Here is a 10838-nt window from a genome sequence, read left to right on the forward strand (position 1 = left end):
AAATCATGGATTTAGGTCATACAAATTAGATTATTCCTAGAATCTAAACATTAATCCATGCCCTCTTGAGATGAACTCAATATATCCAAATTCGTGGATACCTTACTTGAGCCCCCAGTTTCCTGATGGTGTCCTGAATCCAGATAAAGGGCATAATCTTAAAGCCTAACATCCATAGAGAACTTGGCAACATTATTGTTGTGACTACAATAATTAGATCTCTACTCTGCCACAAACAAAGGGGTTTCCATCCCACAACCCTGTTGAATTCCATTGCCACCTGAATCAGTGAATGTCTTCTCCTGGTTATAAACCAGCCCTTAATCAAAGGGTGGAAAGTGGTCTCTCCATCAGGTCCACAAGTATGCTCACTTCAGTCTTCACACTTATAATGAGTATAAGTCAGTTTTTTCGTTCCTACAACAAAATACCTGAGATAATAAAGCTAAAAAAGAGGACAGGTTTAATTTGGCTCATAGTTTCAGTTTATGACCAGAGACTCCATTACTTTTCAATACCTCATGGCAGAGAGCACATGGTGGGGTAAACTGCTTTATTCATGTTTGTTGGGAAGAATGAAGAGAGAGGAAGTGACTGACATCCTGCAGTTCCCTTCAAGGGCATACCGCAATAACAAAACTTCCTCCTAGACCCCACCTCTTAAAGATTTCCACCACCACCTTCCAAGGATGCTAAGCTGGGGGACAAGACATGATGGACATTTAAGATCTGGACTATGGGAGGCTGATGTGACGTTCTTAACACATAAGAACATCAAGAGGACATAGAGCCTCATGGGGTCAGGGGTGGGTAGTGGAGAGATGAACAGGACAGTTCAGAAGGAAATAGGATAATGCAAAAAGAAAGCAAAATCACAACAGCTCTAAAGAGAAACAGACAAGTTTTAGCCATTATCTTTGTTCAGTTGATGTTGACCATTTATAACTTTGCTTTTTGTTGCTGGGCACAATAGGAACAGCCAAATCATGAGAATGCTGTGCTATTCTTCCCACTACCCCTGGAGCCCAAGGAAGGCATGATGGAGAAACTCCTTCCAGGGGCCCTGCTTCTATCCGTTCTCTCAGGAGATGCGACACAGTCAGGTCCTCCGCCTGACTCAGAAGTGCCTCCGAGGCCCAGGGTATTCAGGGTACAAGATGTTTTTCTGTTGTTGCTGCTGTTGTCAGGGGGGTGTGAAAGAAAGATGGTGTGTAAGTTACCTTTTGCTGCCTGTGAATTTACCTTTAGACCCAGCAGCTTGAGACAGAAAGCACTTATTATCTCATGTTTTTTTTCTGTGGAGCAGAAAACGGAGAGTGGATTAGTGGTGATCCTGATGAGAGGTCTCTGGTGAGTTTGCAGTCCATCGGTCAGGGCTTGAGCCTCCTCTGAAGGCTTCACTAGGGGAGGATCTTGCAGGGTGCAGTCCGGGTTCAGATCTTTTCAGGAGGTGGAGTTGAGGGTCTCAGTTCCTCCTTGTCTATTGGTCCAAGGCCCCCTTTTCATTCCTTGCGCCCCCTGGGCGATCCTTTAGAGCAGCCCACATGATGGATGCCCAGGTCTACTCCAATAGTGAGTGATCTGACACGTGGAGAGAAAGTGCCTAAATGCAAAAGCGCCAGCCTTTTCATAACCTAATCTTAGAAATCACGTACCTCACTCCTGCTGTTCCTTATTCATTACAGTGAGTCAGCCCATACCTGATGAGAGGAGAATTATTTTAGGACATATTTTTAAAACCTCCACTGATGCTAATGAAACAGGATATGCATGGCAAAAGGAGAGTCCCTGGGTTGGAGAAAGGAGAACCAGCCCAGCCTGTTACATGGGAGTACCACTGCCCCTCACCCAAGAGAATAAGAAGGAGCGTGTGATTCCTGCTAGAAAAAGGAGAAGTAGGTACAGGGGTGGGTTTTGACGCTCGGATCCTTTTCAATGATTGCTATGGTTTGAATATATGCAGCCCCCTCCACAAGGCACACATAGGAGATAATGCAAGATGATCAAATCAGGAAAGCTATACTCCAATTGGTGAATGAACTCACTTGAAAGGATTAATGGGTGGTGACTATAGAATGTAGCATGTGGCTAGAGGAAGTTCATCCTTGGGGGCATCCCTTTGTGGTTGATATTTTGTCCCTGGTAAATGGACCTCTTTCTGCTTCCTGGAAGCCATGTGCTGAGCTGATTTCCTCCACCACGCCCTTCTGCCGTGTGATGTTTGGCCTCCCCCCGGGCCTACGGTTATGGAGTCAGCCAGCCATGCACTGAATCTCTGAAACCAGGAGCCAAAATAAACTTTTCTTCCCCTAAGTTGTTCTTGTCAGGTCTTTTGATCAAAGCAATGCAAAGCAAAAATAAGCATTTAGCCTGAGTAATGTGAGAGGAAACAGGAACTCTTAGAAGTAGCTTAGACTTTAAATCAGAGAACCCGTTCCTCCCTCACGCCTGAATGGCCTTTGTGAAATTATTGAACTCTGAGTCTCAGTGTCTTCATCTCTACAATGGCAAATAGAAATGATATCTACGCAATAAAGAATTGTTACGAAGGGTGGGTGAGAGCATTTAAAGGCAACATATACTTTGGGATGTGTAGGTATTATAAAAATATTAGTTTTGTATTAGCTGTAATAAAGCTTTAGTATTTCAACACCTTTTTTTTTTTACCCCTTTCTATTACTGCCTCTATGTATAACCTTATCTTCTCAAGTTTGAGACATTCGTTTCTCTATGGTATTACCATCAGTCATAAGTTATTCAAAATCTCATTCTCTGGCTAACCAGGCTATTTTTTTTTCTCCAGGTTTATATACTGATGATAAGTAAGAAACAGATATGAGTGGTGGGAACATGAGGTTAAAGGGATGATTCTATAATCTGGGCCAACTGCCTCCCACACGCTTTCTTTTAAGAAGCAATTTACCTGGCAGCCCTGCCTAGCTTGAGTCAATAGGATATGTAACATTCCTCAGCAAACAACCTGTTAGCTGTAAAAGAAATGCAGGCCTGAAAGGGTTATCCCTCCCTGCCTGTAAGAATATAAGTTACCCTGAAGGGGAAGGGGTTTTGTGGCCTTTACACAGATCAGATTTGAGAACTCAGGAAGATAGGATCATTAGAAGCAAACCCCCTAACAATCTGTAAGAGCAAATTTCAATTGTAACAGGTCATCATGAGCCAAAGTGACCCAGAGTGAGTGTGGATCTTTAGCATGTCATTGTAATAGTAAATGTCCCCTCCATGGGGCAAGAGCATGCACACTAGGGACTTGAAAGTCTGAAGCAATCCTGCTGTCAGTCAAAAATCAAGAGGTGGACCTGGGCAAGACTGAGACCCCAATAAAACTGGAAGGCAGGAGTGGTGAGCCACCCTTCTCTCTAAGATGCCCTACTCTCCGCTTCCATTTCCCTATCTCCTCTAATAAACTCAGGCCTCCTGTTTTAGCAACGTGTCAGAAGTCTTTCCGGTGTGATCACAGGAACCAGTGACCAAGGACTGTTACAGATGCCTTGGGTCTGCAGTGGGCCCTTGCTCTGTAGCACTGACAAAGCTGCATATCACAAACAGGGAAAGAATTAAATCAAGGGTATAAATGCATGATTTCCTCTCCTCTTCTCCCGGTTCCCACTGGACCGACAGAAATTGGGAATTTTCATTCTTTCTGTGTCCTTCTGTGTCACTCTCTTTCTTTCTCTTATCTATGATCTCTTCATAGCTTCCTAAGTGTTCTGTTCCGATTGTTTGTCTAACGTTACCGTTACCATTCCTTAAAAATCTTCAGTATCTAAGGAAATAGGAATTCAAGACTTTTTTTCCATTTCCTCTTATGAAGCAAAACTAACTCGATTCAAGATTTCCTATTACTTCTAGGCTCTTTGTCCCTTGATTCAGTTAGTCACTATTTTCTAATTTATTTTCCAGACCATAGTCTTTGTTAAATTTATTTTTCCAAGAAAGAAAAGAATAATCATTTTTATGATAATTATACTCTTTTGATGAGTCAATGATAAGTAATTCCATGATCCTGGTGTTGCAGCTATGAGAAATTGTGGAAAACTGACCCTGAACTGACCCACAAGAATTGCCCAGGGAAATGGACAGGGTGTCAAGGGCATCACTAAGGTTGGGCCACATGGTTTGCATGCTATCGTATTCCTCAGACTTTGTCCTAACCGCAAATGTTGGTCCATCACAGCCAAATGAAGTTTCGCGATGAGCCACCACAGTTATATGTAACCCCAACCACACGTGTCCCTTGGGAGAAATCTCAGAGCCTCATCAGTGGTAAAAGAATATGGAGTGTGGCATGCTTTATCCATTATGCTCAGTGAGTCAGCAAGTCATCGGCGGGTCCTTTTCTGTGACTAGTGTTTTCACTGTTATCCAGATGAAATCCGTAACAAAGAAGGGTAGGCTTGATATAGGATATCTTTAATCTCCTTTTCTGACAGCCCAGCTGAACCAAAAACCCGCCTTTTAACACTGACAGTTTGCTTACACTAACAGAAACAATGCACTTGCAGGAACTCCATAAACTTCAGCATGCCACATCAAGACTGTCAGGAGGCCGCCCAGGGCTCACAATGAGAGCAAATCACACAAGTGAGTCGACAGAGTTTTGCTTCATTGTGTTTTCTCCACAGATATGAGAGGAAAGGTGTTTGTTTTCCCTCAAGAATCAGCTACTGCCTCTGTGTCCCTGATCCCCCAGGTGAAGAAGCCCTGCGGGGACTTCACTCTGTGTCTGAAATCCTTCAGCGCCTTCACCTGTCCTTATAGTCTCTTCTCCTTCAACACTGGGGACCAGGACCATGAGCTTCTTCTCTTTGTTGACAGAATAGAAGAGTTCACACTGTCTGTTGGGAATGCGGAGGCCACTCTCCAGGCCCACCAAAGTCCCCTATTCCCCAATCCATTTGCGCATGAGCTGGGAGCTCGCCTCTGGGATTGGCTGAGCTCTGGGTGGACAGAAAGCCCACGGGTAGGAAAGGTTTGAGAAAGGGGTATTCTCTGGGGGCTGAGGCAAAGATTATCCTGGGACAAGAGCAGGATTCCTTTGGGGGACATTTTGATGCAAAACAATCCTTTGTTGGAGAGATATGGGAGGTGTCTTTGGGGGACCCTATACTCCCCCTCAATGGGATGTGTGACTGGTGTCACCAGGGCAATATCCTGAACTGCCAGGCCCTGATTCATGAAGATAGTGAGGATGTGGTGACTAAGCCTAAGGTGTGGCCCATAAGCCTCATTCTTTCCAGTATGATTTGTGTCACATCTCTTTGAAATTAAATCTATTGATTTTTTTTTTCCTGGGGTAAACTACATTAAAAAAAAAAAAACCACGAAGTCTAGCTAGGCCTTCAATATATATTATTTATTGTTGCAAAAATTACTTTGGATGGTGCTGTAATTTTCTGCAGCATCATATCATAGGAACTCAGGGGAACCAACTGCTTTCAGTACCAGGTACCAATCTCATAGAATCCTCTATAGCTACAGGAGGTCCCATGGGGGCTCTGTGCTCTCCAATTCAGCAACCTAATAATATAATGTCTCACGCCAAGTGTCGTGGAGCACACCTGTAATCCCAGCCGCTTGGGAGTCTGAGGAGGGAGAATTGTAAGTTCAAGACCACCCTGGCGACTTAGCAAGACCCTGTTTCATAATAAAAAAAAATTTTAAAAAGACCAGGGCTATAGTTTTTGGTAGAGTGCCACTGGGTTTGATGCCCAGTACTGCCCAAAATAAAAATAAAACATGAATTTTAAAAACGTGATGCATCTACTAGGCAAAACTTTTAGGAATTGGCTAGTTTAGTGAGCAGAACCTCCAAAGAGAGGTTCTCAAAAGGGGCTTTCTGAAAGCAAGATGTTGAAAGTGTCTTCCTGGTACATACCCCAGAAAAGACTTCGGGATGTCCTTAGGGAAACCCAGGGAAAAGCAAAGATAAACCACCCTGGGGGGATCTCGCTTCACACTCACTCTCAAGTTGCTCTCTTGGAAGTAGCTGTTCTGAGGAAGCAAATATTCTATTCTCTTAGGTTCTATAAACATGCAGATTTCCCTTCTTTGCACTCCTACCATAGAGACTCCCAGGCCTTTTGTTTGACAAGCAGTGTCAAACACATTTTCTATGGGGACACTAAGAAAGTCATGCAGGTGACAGATACAGACTGATTTTTTTTCCCCCTACATATGCTCTTTATAAAGTAGAAGACATTTGTAAAATTCTGGGGTTGTTTTTTTTTTTAATTCAGATCAAATAATTCTAAAATTGTAAAACTTTCTCACAAATCAAGATGACCTTCCCCTTTAGGAGATGATGACCAGAGGAGCTTAGAAATTTAAGAAATTAGAATTTCTTGTTTAGAAAAGTCTTTAAATTTAGACTTTAAACTAGACACTCAATGATTCTCAGAAGAGATCATCAAGGAAAAGGATGACCAGGGAGAAGGTAAAGGTGAGACATGGACCCCAGGTCATGTTCTACCTAGATAAGAATAAAAATCATGGGCTGATTTCCAGATCTGCAGTAACAACAGTTAGTTGAAAGGGGGCATTAATAAGTTCAACTTCAAAAAAGATCTCTAGATATCCCTATAGTTGTGAATACAGTGTAATATATTTGTTAACCCACAGAAAGCACATCGTGGGGTGAAATTCAGAGGCCAGATGTGACCAAGTTGTTTCCTAACATGGAACATACTGGTGATCCAGACTCATTGAGAGAATTGTTCTAATGTGAGTCTCAACAAAATTGGGGGGAAAAAATGCTATGGGTCTTCAAGGCAAGTGAGAATGTTTTGAGCTGACAGTGTTTCTTCTGGAATGTCAGAATCTGTTACTCCTGTCACTGCCCAAAGGAAAAAGTGATAAGTAGGAAAGGCAGTTTTGACTGTCTCCAATGCGTTCTGTAGGCCAACTACATCTTCTTTGAAGATTTTTGAGCTCAGTGTTTATCTGACATTAAGGTTGATCTTTCCACCCCTCACTTCAAATAGGCATTATGTGGACCACTTTTATGTCATCAACAAACTTTCAATAATCAGCTTCCCATCTCCTGAGCAATATCTGACCATGCTGGTAACCCATAAGATTAATACAGGGTATAGGGTGATAAGCAGTTTGGTGGTAGAGCATTTGCCTAGCATGCACAAGGCACTGGGTTCAATCACCAGCACAACTAAAATAATAAAAATTTTTTAAAAATTTATAAAATCAAGACTCAGGTTAGGGGAACTTTTGATTCTTTAAAAAAAAATTTTTTTTAGTTGTAGATGGGAACAATACCTTTATTTTATTTATTTATTTATTTTTATGTGGTGCCGAGGATCAAACCCAGGGCCTCACACGTGCTAGGCAAGTGCTCCACCACTGAACTACAGCCTCAGCCCTAAACTTTTGATTCTTTAAAGCACCCTTAACCACAAAATTTTGCAACTTTTTCTGGGTAAAAGATGAATGATAGAATCAAATTACAGGGGCGTTACAAAATGTCCAAGCCAGGCACCGTGGTGCATACCTATAATCCCAGCAGTTTAGGAGGCTGAGGCAGGCGGATCACAAATTCAAAGCCAGGAGGATCACAAATTCAAAGCCAGGCTCAGCAAAAGTGAGGTGCTAAGCAATTCAGTGAGATCCTGGCTCTAAGTAAAATACAAAATAGGGCTGGGGATGTGGCTCAAAGGCCAAGCACCTCTGAGTTCAATCCCCAGTACCCATTTCCCCCCCAAAATGCCCAGACTATGATAGATTATACCATAGTCCTCTCTTATTGTGGGAAATACATTCCAAGACCCCAAGTGGATACCTAAGATTGAGGGTAGTACTGAACCCCACATATACAGTTTTTCCTGTTTATACATCTCTATGATAAAGTTTAATTTATAGATTAGGCAAAATAAGAGATTAACAATAATAACTAATGATAGAATAATAATAACAATATATTATAATAAATGTTGTGCAACTATGGTCTTATTCTCTCTCTCAAGATATTACATTATATTATTATTTTATTACATTGTATTATTATATTAATGTGTGGGTAACATGTACAACATAGATACAGTGAACAAATATTTGATCCATGTCTCAAGTGGGATGGAGCAGGATTGTACTAGATCTCATCACCATTCCGAGCATAGAATGATGCAGTGCAGAGTTTAAAACTTATGAATTCTTCATTTCTTGAATTTTCCATTTAATATCTTGAGACCACAGTTTACCGTGAGTAACTGAAACTACAGATAAGGGGGTACGTCAAACTGCCAAAGAGCCTAGGCAGGAGGTTTTTTGCCAATAGCCCGGCGAAGGGCATCCTTGACCTCTTTATTCCTTAAAGTATACACCACCGGATTGAGGAGTGGAGTAAAAACGGTGTAGGTCACAGAGATCAGCTGGTCCTGATCCCTGGTGTTCTCTGACTTGGGCTTGAGGTAGGCGATGGAGGCACAGCCGTAGTGGATGATGACCACCGTGAGGTGGGAGGCACATGTTGCAAAAGCTTTCTTCCGTCCTTCAGCAGAGGCCATCTTGAGGATAGCAGAAATGATGAGAATGTAAGAGATGAAGACCAAACCCATGGGCACCACAATAACCAGTGAACTGATGATAAAATTAAGTATGTCATGTAGGGTGGTGGCAGCACAGGAGAGTTTCATAACCGGGCGGATGTCACAGAAATAATGGGCCACCTCTCTATCACAAAAAGGCAGCCTGAATACAGATGAAATCTGAACTACAGCCACAAGCAGCCCTATGCTGCAGGCTCCCCATACCAGCTGGGCACATACTCTCTTGTTCATGATGACCGTGTACCTCAAGGGATTGCAGATGGCTACATAGCGGTCATACCCCATGGCTGTGAGCAGAAAGCAGTTGTTGATGGCCAAAGTGATAAAAAAGAACATCTGGGTGGCACAGCCAGCCAAGGAGATGGGCTGGTTTAGACCTCTGAGGCTGGAGAGCATGCGTGGTATGATGACCAATGTGTACACAGTCTCCGAAGTGGAAAGCATACTAAGAAAGAAGTACATAGGTGTGTGAAGGTGACGATCGATGCTGATAATTGTCACAATGATGACATTTCCAGCCAAGGTTAAGAGGTACAAACTAAGAAACACCACAAAGAGGGTAAGCTGGTGTTCATGGAAGCTGGAGAAACCCTGGAAAACAAACTCACTCACCACTGTGCAGTTTTCCTTCTTCATTGAACCAATCCCAGATCCAAAAGATGGAGACTTAGGTCCATCAGCCCTAATTCCTCAGCGCCCACTGCTTTGAACTGGAGAACCCGAGGAGGAGGAGGTGTTAGGGATTCAAGTTAGTGGGGACAACTGTTCATCCGGGAAACTGTTCCAGTAAAGAATAGAAAACACAATCAGGAAACAATTTCATGTGTGATGATTTATGCACAAAGTTGTGGAAAAATAAATAGGGATGCGACAGAGCGGAAGGAAAGGTACCTGGGGCCAATTTGGTAAAGATCTCCTGGTGAGTAGGAACACAAGTGTTAGGAGAAAACCACGTTAATGAAATAGAAAAATGCATAATTAGACTTGAAAAATAATTTTCTTATAACTTCAGATTTTGTTATTAAAGTTTGTTTAAACTAGAGCTTTGATCATCTTCTCAAAGAACTTTCCTCGGGGCTGTCTAATGCTCTCTGTTCCAGCGTAACACCTGTGTGTGCCTTCTGCCTGTTCCTCTTCTCTGTATTTTTTGTGAACCCTTTTTACAAGTCATTCAACTTCTTCAAATCTGACTGTTCTCCACACTTTTTTAGGACAAGAAGTGTCCCCCTCTTGATTCAATATTTCATCCCTTCCTCAGAAAGTCTCCTCAGTATTAAATAGAACTAAATAGAATAGATTTTCTTTTTTTTTTTAAATCATTTTTCTTTCTTTTTTTAATTACTTGGGCCATCAATAAGCTCCTTATAGTGTTTCTAAGTATTGCCCCCAAACTTGGGCATTTCCACACTTTTTCAAGCCTATGTTTACATGCAAACTTTTACACATTGACTGCCTTGTTACTAGACTAGATTATCTTTTCTAATTTCTTCAAAATTATAAATGGGGTAACTTTGGGGAAAACCAAACATTTCCACCTTTATTCTCCTAGAGGTTATTGGGGATCAAAGACATTTTATTTCCAAAAGAGTTTAACAAAAGTAATAAGTAGTTCCCTATGACACTTCTTAGTTTTTTATGAATTATTTTTCCATATAATATGCAACAGCCTAACAACCTATATATTAGGTAATTATTATTCCCATATTATAGACAGGAAAATTTTAACATCTAGAATCAGGTCCTTTTCCAAAATAACTCAATATTTTAATTCTAAGGTGAGGGTGATTTCTCGTACAGAAAAACTACCACAGAAGCATCATAAAACAGATGTGAGAGAAGATGCTTTTTTTTTTCTTTTTGGTGGGGGGAGAACTAAGACATCTTTTCTACTCTGGGGATAAAAATTACATTGAAAATTTGGGAAAACTGGAAATTTGTAGAATGTATTATCTAGATAACTTGATATTAGTATATTAATGGCAATATATGCCCATTTTCTTTGGTTTAATATTTCCATTTCACATTATTTATTTTAAGGAAGTGCTCAAAGGTATGTATCATTATGTGTATATGAAGAAATTTTCATGATATTATTTATAGTAGCAAAGACCAGAAACAATGTAAATCAATAAGGGAATGATTAAATTCATTATGACATATTCATCTGGTGGGAATTATGCAGCTATTATAAATCTTAGAAGTGCTGACATGAAAAGATATGGTTGATAGACAGATGATAAGCTACAGTTTTGTGAAAATAAA

At 41.2% G+C, this 10838-nt stretch overlaps 1 protein-coding gene and 1 pseudogene across 1 annotated transcript; one reads left to right on the plus strand and one right to left on the minus strand.

The window, feature by feature from the left end:
- The first annotated feature begins 1039 nt into the window (after positions 1–1039).
- Positions 1040–5283, plus strand: LOC124082494 (mucosal pentraxin-like; annotated as a pseudogene).
- Positions 5284–8279: 2996 nt separating this feature from the next.
- On the minus strand, positions 8280–9212 carry LOC124082626 (olfactory receptor 10J1-like). Its single transcript, XM_046429099.1, has one exon. It carries the CDS (start codon positions 9210–9212, stop codon positions 8280–8282), a length of 933 nt encoding a protein of 310 aa, XP_046285055.1.
- Between the last annotated feature and the right edge of the window lie 1626 nt (positions 9213–10838).

This window comes from Marmota monax, unplaced genomic scaffold, assembly GCF_021218885.2.
Source record: "Marmota monax isolate L192 unplaced genomic scaffold, Marmota_monax_Labrador192_F-V1.1 WCK01_AAM20220418_F8-fsc00145, whole genome shotgun sequence".
Lineage (NCBI taxonomy): Eukaryota > Metazoa > Chordata > Mammalia > Rodentia > Sciuridae > Marmota > Marmota monax.